This window comes from Xenopus laevis, chromosome 2L (genome assembly GCF_017654675.1).
Source record: "Xenopus laevis strain J_2021 chromosome 2L, Xenopus_laevis_v10.1, whole genome shotgun sequence".
Lineage (NCBI taxonomy): Eukaryota > Metazoa > Chordata > Amphibia > Anura > Pipidae > Xenopus > Xenopus laevis.
Genome location: NC_054373.1, coordinates 15,057,892 through 15,072,344, shown reverse-complemented (window position 1 = coordinate 15,072,344; position 14,453 = coordinate 15,057,892). Strand labels below are relative to the sequence as shown.

Genomic DNA, 14,453 nt, shown 5'->3' with positions numbered 1-14,453 from the left:
TTGTTTGGGCCCGGAAATGTACTCCAACTGCCATGCGCCGAAAATGCTGTCAATACACAAAGATTACAGGAGAAGAAGAAGATGGCAGCCGTGAACACAGAGGCCAAAATCTGCATGGAGGTGTGAGTAAAAAATTAGGGCATTTGCCCAGGGGGCAGGTAGTCTGGGTGCAAGGAGGGAGGGTCTACCCAGGGGGGGAAGGTTTTTTTTTTATTAAGGGTTGAATTCTCCTTTAAGGTTGCCATACACTAAGATTCGACCCACTTGGCTAGCAAGCGACTGGCCCACCTTGGGTGTGTGTTATCGTGGTAATGCAAAGGGCCAAATGATCGAAGGGGATATGAAATGTTGGAGTGAGGACCAAATCGATGAGGATGTGGTCCTCTATTAAACAGAAAAATCAAGCCTTCTGAATCGAGATCTGGCCAACCCATACCGCAACCCGTACCTGCAATTTGACCTGCATGTTCCCACTACCTGACACACAATAGGCCACCTAACCTTTGGACCCGGGAGACCTGCGAAAGTGCCATCACTCAGGTGCCCACCCCTCCCCCAAAAAATTGAAAAACTGGAAGAACAACAAGGGTGGGAGGGATCAAGCCCGCACCTTTGTCGGGTACCCAGCTGGGTTACCCGAGGACTGCCAACACGGCCAAGAAATCAGGGACCTTTGGCCCGAAACCAGACTACTTTGACGATATTCTGCGGGTTCTCGAAGCAGGACTTTAGTTGGAGGGTCCCATATATGTGCAGATAAGCTGCCAAATTGGTCTATAGGACCCAAGCTTAGATCTGCCCTGTATAGCCACCTTTACTTTACAAGTTAATAAATAGGACTTCTACTGCGCGATTTCATTTCATTTTTACTCTGGCGGACAGTGGAGACCTAATTTCACTGATAAATCTACCTCTTTGCTAGGCGTTCGATAAGGAGCAGCTTATTATACAGAGGACTTCGAAGTGAAGGTGCTATGAGTAATTTCGCTGACAAACCTATACATAAATAAGAATAAACCTAATTATGAACTTGGTGAAGAAAAGACTTTTCAAACCCATCTCTTTGAATCGAAGCCACTAAGATGCCAATATATGAAAAATGTATTTAAGGACACCAGCAATACTGCTCTTCAGGCACTTACAAGTCGGGATGTTTATTCCAGGTGTAGGAAGAGGAATAGAAACAGGCGGGGTCATAGGTGGGGGAAGTCCAGGAGGAGGCAGAAAGCCTACAGAACAGAAACAAAGTTAGTACAATGATCATCCCACTACTGAACTTTACATTGCTTTATATATTATGCATCAGAGCGTACGTTTTAAAGACTAGTGAAAAAACATGTAACTTAAGTCCCAATGAAACCTGTGCAATAATACATCCACAGTCCAAAACGGGCGATAGGAGGTTATAGAAAGAAGGCTGGAACTTAGTTTGGTTTCTTTATACAGTGGAGACGCAACTGGGAACTTTAAAAAACATGTTGAGTTTTAATAAATTCAATGCCTCATCTAACAATAAAAACATATGACCATAGAACACTACATAATGTTGTAAACGAGTAAATGTGCTCTAAATCCAAACTGAGGCCTACATCTAAAATGCCTCCCATCCCTTAAAGGACATGTAAAGTATATATTTTCCTACTATGTATATAAGTTGGCCACATCTGCCCTACATACATTCCCTCTGTTTGCAAGCGGCACTACATTTCCTCAAAAGAAATAGCAGCTTTCACCCAGGGGCCATTTTCCCTCTGACACATCAGTGCATTTATATCTGCAAACAGCACATATGAAATATAAAGTTCATACAATTAAATATATGATGACAAGTCCTGCTTGGATTGAGCACTGTAATGGTTACTCTGAGCTCAGGAGAGGGGGTAAGATCTAAATAATAGGAGCAGACAACTAGAGCAGAGTTTCTATGGGGAGGGTGTGTTTATTAATGAGCATGCTCATTAGCCAAAAGTCATATTAAATTCCAGAGGGAATAGGCTTAGAGGAGCAGAAGGAATCCTAAGTGATTAAGGGGATGCTACAGCATTACTGTTAACCTTTGAACAAGTGGCAGTTATCTAAAGATTTCAAAAAGGCTCTTTAGGGATTACATTTTTGTGTGCGGGGTTTACATGTCCTTTAAAAGACCCAGGCATAGCAACTGGTGAACTAGAGAGGGGGTAAAATATCCCTGAAAACAGCAGCGACTTGTGCAAAAGATAAACTGCAGCAAAAAGCATAGCAGGTGATGTTATGGACAGGTTACTGGGAAATTTGTAGTGAAATCGGGACAGGGAAGACTAACAAACCAGTGAGTAGGAGTGAAGGAGGGCCAGATACTTTCCTCGCAAGAACAGATATAAAAAGCTGTAGTAGCCAAGTAAATATTGACAAATTAAATATTTTTGACTGTGGACTGTGTGTGCATTAGGCTTCTGTTTCAAGGATATGCCGACTTAGGGCATATGATACATCCAACATTACATTTTATATTAGCCTTGAGTTTCAACTGCAACCTTGTGCTTGATGATAACTAAGCTAACATACAACATCTATATTGATGGAAAAAATCATCATGGGTACCTTTTTAAAGGGATACTGTCAAGGGAAAAACTTGTTCTTTTGGAAATGCATCAGTTAAAAGTGCTGCTCCAGCAGACTTCTGCACTGAAATCAGTTTTTTCACCCCACAAAAAAGTAGACGGATATTTTTATATTTAATTTTGAAATCTGACATGGGGCTAGACATGTTGATAGTTTCCCAGGTGCCTTCAGTCATGTGACTTGCGCTCTGATAAACTTTAGTCACTCTTTACTGCTGCACTGCAAGTTGGAGTGATATCACCGTCTCTCCCCCCCCCCATCAGCCCATCTGCAGATCAATGGGAAGGTAACAATAGAACAGCTCCCTGACAAAAGATAACAGCTTCCTGGTAGATATGAGAATAGCACTTTAATAGTAAAAATCCCACTGCGACTCCTTCAGTTACATTGAGTTGGGTAAACAGCCTGTCTGAAAGCAGTTCCATCATGAAGTGCTGGCTCTTTCTGAAAGCACGGGATCAAGAAAAATTACCTAAGATGGCTGCCTACACACCAATATTACAACTTAAAAAAATACACTTGTTGGTTTAGGAAATTTTTTTATACAGTAGAGTGAATTATTTGCAGTGTAAACATGTAAACCATAGTATGTAAACCATAAAAATCACGACACTCTTTAAAGGAACAATAACATCTAATTTTTTTAATGCTAAAATACCCCCAAAACAGCTTTAGAAATAGGTACGGCTTACATCCCCTTGGATTTTTTCAAATCTTCAGCTTGAATCTGACTTTAAAAGTGCTCCATAGGAGAAAGGCAAAAAGGTGACGGCAGCTTCAATTTCTCTGTCCGCTGATACGGAAGGCCGCTTCCTACCGATAACCTAAAGCACCTAAGCATTACCCCAAAAGCTGTCTGAACGAATAGAAACAAATTTAAGCTGCAGACACTGGAATAAAGCTTAGATGCTTTAGGTTATCAGTAGGAAGCTGACTTCTGGTTCAGCACAGAGGAAGTACCATCGCCTTTTCGCATTTCTCCTATGGGGCAATTTGCATGTCAAATTCAAGCTGAAGATTTGAAAAAAGCCAAGGGGAAGTAAGCTATCATTATAGCTATTTTTTTAGGGGGGGCGGTATGTATTACAACATTTGGTGTTACTGGTCCTTTAATATTTGGATTTTAGTAGTTTTAAGGCATGGTGCCCGTATCCCAAGCAATCCATATATGGATTCCATACCTGTATATAAGAGCATTTTATCCATATCATATAAACACATAGGCTGTATGTGTATGGAAATTTTACGATATTGTGGATACCATAATAAGATCTACGATGAACTATGGGTCATAAAATATTTTAGGAATTCATATCAAGCCTGTGGGTTTCCAGTTATACAGAGATGTTTCAGCTTATGATTTATATTCTACATACAGGTATGGGATCAGTTATCGAGAAAGCTGCATAACTGATACCAGTTATCCAGAAAGCTGCAAATTACGGGAAGGCCAACTCCCATAGAATCAATTTTTACACAAATAATTTGAGTTTTTAAAAATGTTTTTCTGTTTAATAATAAAATAACTTGTAATTAATCCCAACTAAGATGTAATTAATTCTTATTGGAGGCAAAGCAATCCTATTGGGTTAATTCATACTGTTAAAAAGTACATTGATCTAAATCAAGGAAATGTTATAAAGGCATACCTGGAGGCATATGCATTGGATTAAATCCTGGTCTCATAAATAGTGGAGGCGGAACTCCAGGTGCAAATCCAGGGGGAGGAATACCAATAGGAAAGCCAGGATGTTGAAGCGGTCCCATTCCTGGAATAGGCTGATGGGGAGGCATGCCTTGATGCAGTGGCATGCCCTGAGGGAGTGGCAATCCTTGTGGAGGAAGCCCTTGCGGGAGTGGCATTCCCTGTAATGGAGGAACACCTTGCAAGGGAGGTAATCCCTGGGGAGGGGGCAATCCTTGTACTGCTGGTACCCCTGGAGTTGGAATGGATGGAACTGGCTGATGGGCTGACATTGGTTGAAGGGGTGGCACCTGCTTACAAAGAAAACCGTATTTATATGTTTGATGGATTCTTAAAGGGGAACTATAGTGAAAATGAACATTTACTATAAGCTTCAGCATACCGAAATAAGAAATTTTGTAAATAAAACCAATTAAATATTCTGCATTGTTTCTGAAATAATCAAATTTATCTTCACTATTCCTCTCTCAACATCTGTTTCTCTTCATTCTGTCTTCATGCAGCAGTTGTGAGTCAGAAAGTCTTTGACAGTTAGATCCGAGAGAAGATGAACTTGATTATTTCAGAAAAGGCACTGAATTTTTAATTGATTGTATTTAAAAAGTTTCTTATTGCAGTATGATGAAACATTCAATTTTCATTTTCTCGATAGTTCCCCTTTAAAAGGTACAAAACAGTATATATTAACAATAACATCTGGTTCACATTGGAAACAAATTTTTAGAAAATATTAATTCATATTAAAACCGCTCAAAGCAAAATCAGCATTGTGGCAGGGAGAAAAACTATACGGCAGCTCAGTGGTTACAATATCAATTTTGCACTGCAAGGTTTTATGTTCTTGTCATGTTTGTGTGTGCTTCCACTGAGTAAGGTTAACTTTCCCCTGATCAAGTTGACCCTACAGTGTATGTGAATGTGATAATGACCTTAGCTTTAAGGCATCATTAAAGCAGAGACGGATGTGAATGATGATCTCGGTGTAAAGCACTGCCATAAATCTATCTGCAAAACCAATTTTAGAAATTTTGACTGTGCAGTAATTCAGCAACACATCTAATCCTTACTTTGATATTTTAAAATTGTATAAGACTAATCAGAACTAAATGCTGCATATGTGAGCATAACTCCAGGGCTGCACTCAAATCATGGAGCCCCAGCCACTCCTCAGTGCCCCCCAAACAAATCTTAATGAATATAACTGACCCTGTGACCCTCAAATACAAACCTGTGATGCCACAGAAAGAGCCCACTCTTACCAACAGTATATATCAGAAACTACAGAACTCTTGCCAACGCTTATTATGGGGAACAAAATAAACATACAACCTGTACATTTATACATGTATTTAGAATCATTATATAAAAACCCTGAAAAGTTAAATAAAAGTAGCTATACTGTTAGGCCCATAAACCTTTGAACAGAGACAACTTTTTTCTAATTTTGGTTCTGTACATTACCACATTGAATTTTAAATAAAAACTCAGATGCAGTTGAACTGCAGACTTTTTGTTCACAGCAAAATCTTCCACATACAGACCCCCTCCCCCTCAAATCAACTCCAGGGCTTTTATCTGCTTCATTGATAATGACATAACGAAGGAATTGCCCACACCTGCCCATGAAATAGCCTTTGAGTCAACTGTCCAATTACTTTTGAGTCCCTAAAATGAAGCGATTGTGTTACAAAAAGGCTTTAGTTCCTCACATTTTTATGCAATCGCTTTGTTCAACCCACTGAATTAAAGCTGAAAGTCTGCAGTTCAACTGCATCTGAGTTTTTTCATTTAAAATTCATTGTGGTAATGTACAGAACCAAAATTAGAAAAAAAGTTGTTTCAGTCCAAAGATTTATGGACCTAACTGTACCTGGGTCCATCATAAATATGAGGCCTGTCCAACTGGTGAATGTGGTGTCCCCAAAGGATTTTTATGTCCCCAGTCTATTCAAAGGCTTCGCTGTAGGAATGAACATTATAATTTAAAAGGATACTGTCATGGGGAAAAAAAGTTTTTTTTTTTTTTTCAAAACAGTTAATACTGCTTGCTTCTCTGGCAGAATTCTGCACTGAAATCAGTTTCTCAAAAGAGCAAACAGATTTTTTTATATTTAATTTTTAAATTTGACATGGGGCTTGACATATTGTCTGTTTCCCAGCTGCCCCCAGTCATGTGACTTGTGCTCTGATAAACTTCAGTCACTCCTTACTGCAAGTTGGAGTGATATCACCCCAACCTGCTCAACCAAGGAAATGACTGAAACACATGGTACAGGGGCGTAACTATAGAGGAAGCAGACCCTGCAGCTGCAGGGGGGGGGCCCAGGAGGTATAGGGGCCCCACGAGGCCCTAATTCATATACAATTTCAATAAATATTGGAGAAACAAGTCAACCTCTAAACATTTTGGGGGCCTGAAAAATAATTTGCTGTGGGGCCCAGTAATATCTAGTTACGCCACTAACATGGTACATAGATAGCCATCAATATCATCTAGCCAGCAAATGTTAAAACCATAAAAAATTAAGTGTATGAACACCAAAAGTCTGGTTCTTCATATATATATATGACATTTACAAAAACATACACAAGAACTGCAAATGATGTGCATGTATTACTCCAACTTATCTTACCATTGCAGGGATGGGTGCACGTACAGAAATGGATAATAGTGGCAGAACTTGAGGTGCAGTAGAAGCCTCCCCCAATCCTTTAGCCTCAGTTGCACCATTTTGAGATACATCCTTTGGCTCTGGTTTCTTTGCTAGTGCTTTCCATTCTGTAACAAAAAAAAAATGCTGCTTGAAGTTTCTGATGATCTGGTGAAATAGTGGGAGGGGAAAAAAGCTCAAGGGTAAGCATCCATTGTATCAGAATTACCTGGACATAGTGTGTCATTATCTAACATTCCTCCTTCACAGAAATGTTCAAGCTGCCCGGGTTTGACTTTATTCCACGGTATGTATGTAACTCCTATCTCCACATCCCAGTACTGCTTGTATTCGGATTTAATTCCTTTGTTCAAAGCCCATGCAATCTGTAAGAGAATGCAACATTTGTAAAAGCTTATATAAGCACAAACGGACCATGAAAGAAATTTAAATTTTCAGCATGCCCCTTTTTTCAGCATTAGTTCAATGGTTATTGCTTGTGCTCAACAAACTTTTTGCCTCTTGTTTCAATCAGGAAATATGTACGGTCACATTCTACTTCCTGTTTGTATGAGCACAACCATTGACCAGTCCACCGAGTTCTCTGTATATTGAGCTGCTGCTAATCTGTCTGGGAGGCTGCATCTGTGGGAAGGGTTGGTTTATACAGAGGTCCTGCTAATTTGCTTTGCTTGTGCTCATATGAATCAAAGTACAATGTGACTTTACTTTCCATTTCAAAATTTAAATTTTAGTGCAAGAAACAAAAACATACATAGTTACAAATTCAAACAGACAAAAAGTATGTTTAGAACAACCCTAGTCATCCAATTAATGTTAGTCGCATCCTCTTTAAAGCATCAGCGTTTTAAGGACAAGGAAAGTAAAACTAAAGTAGTAGCTAGAAATGTTGTACATAATGTTTTGTGCTTCTGTACCAGCCCAAGGCAACCACAGCCCTTTAGCAGTAAAGATCTGTGTCTCCACAGATGCCCCAGTAGCTCCCCATCTTTTCTGACGATTCACTGCACATGCTCTGTGCTGCTGTCACTTACTGAGCTTAGGGAGCCACTCACAATATACAGTACACATAGAATAGAAATGTCACAATATAAGGCTGATTAGTAATTAATACAGATAATTACTACATGGCAGCACAGAAACCAGTGCAATTAGCATCAGAATTTAATAATCAGCCCTGTAGCATCAGCTTATATTACAGGGGAAGCTCATTTTCTGCTGGATAATTAGTGACGAGCCCTAAGCTTAGCTTCTCAACAGCCAATCAGAGCCCATTAAGCATGTGAGTGTCACAGACACTTTCCAAGATGGTGACCCCCTGTGACAAGTTTGAAGTCCTGGATCATTGCTGCTATTGACAAGCTGAAACTTTAGGTTGGTGCAATAAGTTTAGTATATAAAACATTGCATTCAGTAAGGAAACGGCTGCTCGATGTATGTTTTTTTTACCCTGCATTACTGTGCTGTCTCCTGCCTACAAGTAAATATTGCCTGTAATATGCAGCAAGCAGTCAGACCTAGGTCTCACTTCTATATTCAAGGAGACACCATATGCTTCAAAACACAAATAAACATTTCTTTGGACTTGAGTGCGATTCTGAGCACTTCTGTAATTTACATTCATTTTGTAGTGGTTTCTGAGACATAACTATTTCAAAATCAAGCACATATAATCAATCTGGCCAGTACAAGCTAAACACGTTTAATCAAACTACATATATGTTTTTTGGAAAAACTGCAGGTTTTAAAAAAATCCCTTACTTTGTCAAATGGGTTCTTTCACTGAGGGAGGCCATATTGAGACTATAACAGAGACTATAATATGCAAATTTCAGGAGCATGCTCTGATTGTAACACTGCTTGGGTATTCTACCCAGAATGCCTTGTTTAAGTAAACTCCTCCACTAGAGGTATCAGGAGATTTCCCTATCTTGTCCCCTGCTGGTGATATTATTATGCAAATGAAGGGCACACACTAACTTCCAGCAGGTGGCAGCACTACTGAACAGCAGCTAACACACGGGTTTGGCTGATTTGAAAATAGCTTAGAAGGGTTGATAAGCAAGCAAGGAATTTCAACTGAGCATGTGCGAGATTTCAGAGCTACAGTTGGCTGGGAAGATATAGGTAGGAGGAGCAAGTGAAATCCAAGATGGCTGCCTCAGCTAGAACTGCAGTGGCGATAGGGAAGATCTTGCAGAAGGAATAGTGAGCTGATCATTTACATTATACAAACAATTCTAACTGTTTTAAAAATCGAATTTCTTGAACTTTCACATAGTGTATTTACTTAGTAAATGATTTTGGTCACGATTGGTGCACTTTAAACTATTTTAAAACCAGCCCAGTGCTGTCACAGACCGTTATAAATGAAGATCTGGGTCTCCAAAATGACCCCAGTAAATCCCCATTTTATAATTTACAGCACATGTTTTGGGTTGCTGGCTGTTGCCTGAGTTTAGGGATTACTCACAATATATAGAAGTCTGATTTATTCACATTACATGATAGAAAACAGTGCATTGCAGCATTAAAGGGGTTGTTCACCTTTAAAATGAACTTTTAGTATGATGTAGAGAGGGATATTCTAAGACAATTTGCAATTGGTTTTCATTTTTTATTACTTGTGGTTTTTTAGTTTAGTTTTTTTATTCAGCAGCTCTCCAGTCTACAATTTCAGCAGTCTGGTTTCTATTGTCCAATTTACCCTAGCAACCATGCATTGATTTGAATAAGAGGATGGAATATGAATAGGAGAGGCCTGAATAGAAAGAGGAGAAATCAAAAGTAGCAATAACAATACATTTGTAGCTTTACAGAGCATTTGTTTTTAAGATGCCTTACAGGCAACACCTGAATGAAATAGGGTCTTTCACCATTGGAAATTGGCCCACACACACTTTTGTCTTCTTGTAAAGGGGTGTAAAACTGTAGGAAGACTATAAGAAGCAATAAGTCACCAACAAACAATGGAAATTCATGCAAGACTGAAACTGCATCAAAATCTTCATGCAGTTGGACGGGGCTTTCATCTCTTAATATTCAATTGCACGAGAGTAAAAGAAAATGAAGGAGTTGTGGACTTAGTGCTGCACAGTCTGTAGATGAGTGGAAAGTGACTTACCTTTATGGCCTTCTGGTTTACTTTGACATTTCCTCTGCTCAGTTTCATCAAGGCACGATATGCGTCTTGGCGGTGGAGCATAACAATATATGCACAGCCTCGTGGTGGAATCATCTAAACAGCAAACAGTGATTTATTGAAGGATGACGTTAAATAGGTCTAGTAATTTGAGATTAAAAAGAGCAACAAAATAGACGGGCACAAGAAAAAGCAAAAACAGGGACCTTACTCAAATTGCATAGAATCCAGTAGGGCTTGTTTGGATATACTTTTGGATGGTTTTTTGAACAAGGATTATTAGGATTTTACTTATTTCTTGCAGTAAAACAAGGCACAATCTGCAACTTCAAGGGATAGTTCACATTTAAATTAACTTAGTATGATGTAAATGGAGATATTCCGGGAAAATCAGCAATTATTTGTTTTTATAATTATTTATTTATCTTTTTGTTTAGCAGTTCTTCTGTGATCTCCATCTAAAAGGCAGGTGTGAAATGTAAGAGTTGAAGATTAAGCAAATTTAACGTAACTTACATTTATTGATTCAATTGGTCCAAACTCTTCCAAAAAGCTTCCAACATCTTGTTGTGTTGTTTTTTTGTCCAGCTGTCCTATCCAGAGTGTAGTACTACAAACTAAAGAATAAATATGTTTTAGCCAAACTATAATAATGTCAGACATGCTGATCTGCCTGCATTTTGCATTTGCAAAACATTTATTGGGAATTACCCATTATAATGGCGCACAGATGCCACTAACTTAACACAGGAGCCCTAAAAACAAGCAAAAGCATTGAGACTTCTGTTTTCACTAGCCAAACCAAACCTACAAAAACGAACTTACTGCTAACAGTCTCTGATTTAATAGGAGGAAGTCCTTTTTGCCTTCGCTCTTTTTCCTTCTCTCTGTCCCGTCTTTCTTGAGAACGAGATTTTGGTGAGTGACGACGTCTATCACGAGAGCGGGAACGTGAGCGCCGATGACGAGAGCGACGTGAACGAGAACCAGAACGAGAACGGCGTCTCTTCGGTGACCTAACAAAATAATAAACTTAGACCAAATCCAAATATTGCAGTACTACACGCAGCACGGGTACGAGACCTGTTATCCGGAATAATGGATCTTTCTGCAATATGGATTTTCATACCTTAAATCTACTAAAAAATTAAACATTAAATAAACCCAATAGGCTAGTTTTGCTTACAATAAATACTAATTATATCTTGGATCAAGTACAAGGTATTGTTTTATTATTACTGAAACAAAGGAAGGTATTTTTAAAAATTTGGATTATATGGATAAAATGGTGTCTATGGGAGAGAGCCATCCTGTAATTTGGAGCTTTGTGGATAAAGGTTTTCTGGATAACGGATCACATACCTGTACTACAAATATTTTCACATGGATTTTTAAGCATTTTCCAAAAAGTGGGTCTGCAATAAACTTTAAACCGAGAGCACAAATATAGGATAGATTATCCAGATCATTTGGGGCCTTGTGTTATCTGGATAAAAGACCTTTGGATAACCATAGTCTATTAAAATTAATTTAAACATATACATTCAATAGTATTGTTTTGCCATCAATATGGGTTCATGCAACTTAGTTATCATTAAGTACACAGTAGAGGTTTATTACTACAGAGAAAAAAAAACAGTTTTTAAACAATAAATTATCTTAAAATGGGATCTATGGGAAATGCCCTATCTGTAATTTGGAGCTTACTAGATAACAGTTTTCCCATTCCTGTACTTCTTTTAATTTACTCTTTCAAAAACCAAATATATTTACAGTTTACAATACCTAGATACAGAGTTGCTTTGTTCATTCATATGACGCTTGTTTTCTTGAATATTTGGCAGTTCGACTTCCATTGGCATTTCCTAAAAAAAAGAAAAAAAACAATGGGGGAGGGAAGTCTACATGACAGTTGAAGACGCACTCAAAAACTGAAGTTCTTACACCACTGCTAACTTGGCTGAAACAGGTCTGAGATAGGACAAAAGCAAGGTTAAAACTCGTAAACTGCAATATACTGACGAGCGATCCTAGTTTTGTTTGAAGAGGAGAAAAACTAGCAGCATCTTTGTCAGGTGATCCCTGTGGAGTCCAAAAGAGGGCAACCATTTGGGAGCATTAACCCTGCTAAAGCAAGCTGCACGTAAAAGAAGTCCCAGTTTAGAAAAAAAAAATGCATTGTAAAATGTTCTTAATGAATTCGATGAAAGTGAATGTGGTACATGATAGTCCAGGGATGACCGATGTAGTAGTTGTGCTTAAACTTGTTGCAATATAGGGACAATAATACTTGTTTTGTTTAAAGGGTAAGGGCATTGTTTTTTTGCACAAAATGTTATAACATCTGTAGCGGCTTGTTGTATGATGTATTTTGTGGTCACACCATCATTGCAAAACAGCTTTAATATATTAATGGCAATAATGTCATCCTTACATAACTTACACATAAAGAAATATGTAAATACAAAGTTTAGCAGATGCAGTTAAAGAACAGACTTTTTAATAAATAGTTTTTAACCATTTCCTGTAATAGAATCAAACAGCTAATGTAGAATTAAATTATTACCTGTTGATGTCCTTTCTGCACATGCATTTCATTCGGCTGCATTTGAAAGGTGTTTCGAAAACCCTGGGCAGGAGGCTCAGACACCATAGGTGGTACCATAGGTGTAAAGGGCTGAGAAGGAACCATACCAAATCCAAGCATTTGGCCATTGGGAGGAAGCGGAGTCTGCTTTTAAAAAAATCGTAGAAAATTTGAGAAAATGAAAAAGCCAAGCTTTATCTACAAACTACATTTCAGAAAATATTTATAGATTGTAAACTCTTAAGAGGGACCCTTTTTGACCTTTATATTGGTTATTATCTGTATTTTTGTACATAATTGGTATGCGCAATGTATAAACCCGTTTACTGTATTCTGCTGCAGCGTATGTTGGAGCTTTATAAATAGGTAATTGGATTTTGCAGTTTCTATATAATGAATAATGTCTTCAGAATGCTACTTTTATATATAAACACTATTTAAATGGCTTTGGAGGGTAGGTCAGAAATATGCAAGATCTAAGGCAGGGATCCCGAACCTTTAGAACCCGTGAGCAACATTCAGAAGTAAAAGGAGTTGGGGAGCAATGAATGCAAGCAAGAAAAATGTTCCTGGGTGCCAAATAAGGGCTGTGATTGGCCGTTTAGCAGCCTCTATGTGGATTTTGTTTGGCAGTGCTCCTGGTTTTTATACAACCAAAACTTGCCTCCAAGCCTGGAATTCAAAAATAAGCACCTGCTTTGAGGCCACTGGGAGAAACATCCAAGGGATTGGAGATTAACATGTTGCTCATGAGCTACTGTTTGGGGATCACTGATCTAAGGCTGGGGCCAGATGATGCATACGATTTCAGATTCTCCGCTGCCCTGCCACTCCCCATGTCTTCTGAACTGCGGGTAGATTTCCTAATGCAAAATGTCATGTTTCAGCAGCAAAATCCACTGTGTATGCATGCCTACACCCGAGCAGAGATAATGCTTCAGGCCTGCATTTCAATGTGCACAACAGACAGTTCTGGGCTTTTAGGGTAAGGGCACACGCTAAGATTCGGGGAGATTTAGTCGCCCGGCAGAATTTTATTCTTTGAATGTATTTTTTTTTAGCAATATTGGTGTGCAGGCAGCCATCTCAGCGCATTCCGTCTGATCCTGAGCATTCACAAACAGTCAGGACTGCACAATGCAACTGCTTTTAAATAGGCTGTTTCTTCTATTCAATGTTACCTCCCAAGTAAAAAAAAATAAATAAATAAAAAAAGCTTTCTCCTGCTTGGATGCTATTCTCATATCAACTACTAGGTGGAGCTTTGAAGCATTTATAGCCAGAAACTATTCCAGATTACCTTTTGATTTATACAATACTGAAACCTTCTGCATCCTTCATATAACCTGCTTTTTGGAGGAGGTCTGGGGTGTAAGAAATCATTTATTTAATTTTCTGACTATATAATGTATACAGACTATATAATGTATTGAGACTAAAGTTTCCACTGACTCTCACTGTTTATAATGTACTTTGGGCATCCTAACCCTCTGCCTCACATTGTATAATGCATTTAGGGTCTGGGAGACATTGGGGCAGATTTACTAAAGGGCAAATTTTCATAGCCATCTTACGTGAGCGAAACTTCGTTAGGACTCTTACGCTTCGGTCAATTTGAATAGGGCGGGTACATATAGGTCGTATAGACATCTATTAGAGATGGCACAGATGCTTGAAGTGGCCACTTATTAAACATGTCAAAGGAAGCTAAATAAAGACAAAAAGAGATCCTCTAATGCCCTAGAC

General features: G+C 38.6%; 1 protein-coding gene across 3 annotated transcripts in view; it reads right to left on the bottom strand.

Annotated features, from left to right (window-relative positions):
* The window catches only part of scaf4.L (SR-related CTD associated factor 4 L homeolog), an 86,990-nt gene that overhangs the window by 38,708 nt on the left and 33,829 nt on the right, over positions 1–14,453 (bottom strand). Inside the window, exons 10-18 of one of the 3 annotated variants that reach the window (XM_018245944.2) lie at positions 12,687–12,851; positions 11,906–11,985; positions 10,946–11,136; positions 10,637–10,737; positions 10,103–10,216; positions 7,187–7,343; positions 6,940–7,085; positions 4,251–4,599; positions 1,143–1,229 (exon numbers count right to left, since the gene is read on the bottom strand). In XM_018245944.2, the coding sequence (XP_018101433.1) occupies positions 1,143–1,229; positions 4,251–4,599; positions 6,940–7,085; positions 7,187–7,343; positions 10,103–10,216; positions 10,637–10,737; positions 10,946–11,136; positions 11,906–11,985; positions 12,687–12,851 (1,390 nt within the window). Of the gene's footprint in view, positions 1–1,142; positions 1,230–4,250; positions 4,600–6,939; positions 7,086–7,186; positions 7,344–10,102; positions 10,217–10,636; positions 10,738–10,945; positions 11,137–11,905; positions 11,986–12,686; positions 12,855–14,453 lie in introns of all 3 variants that reach the window. The other 2 variants (XM_018245942.2, XM_018245943.2) reach the window with 2 other exon arrangements.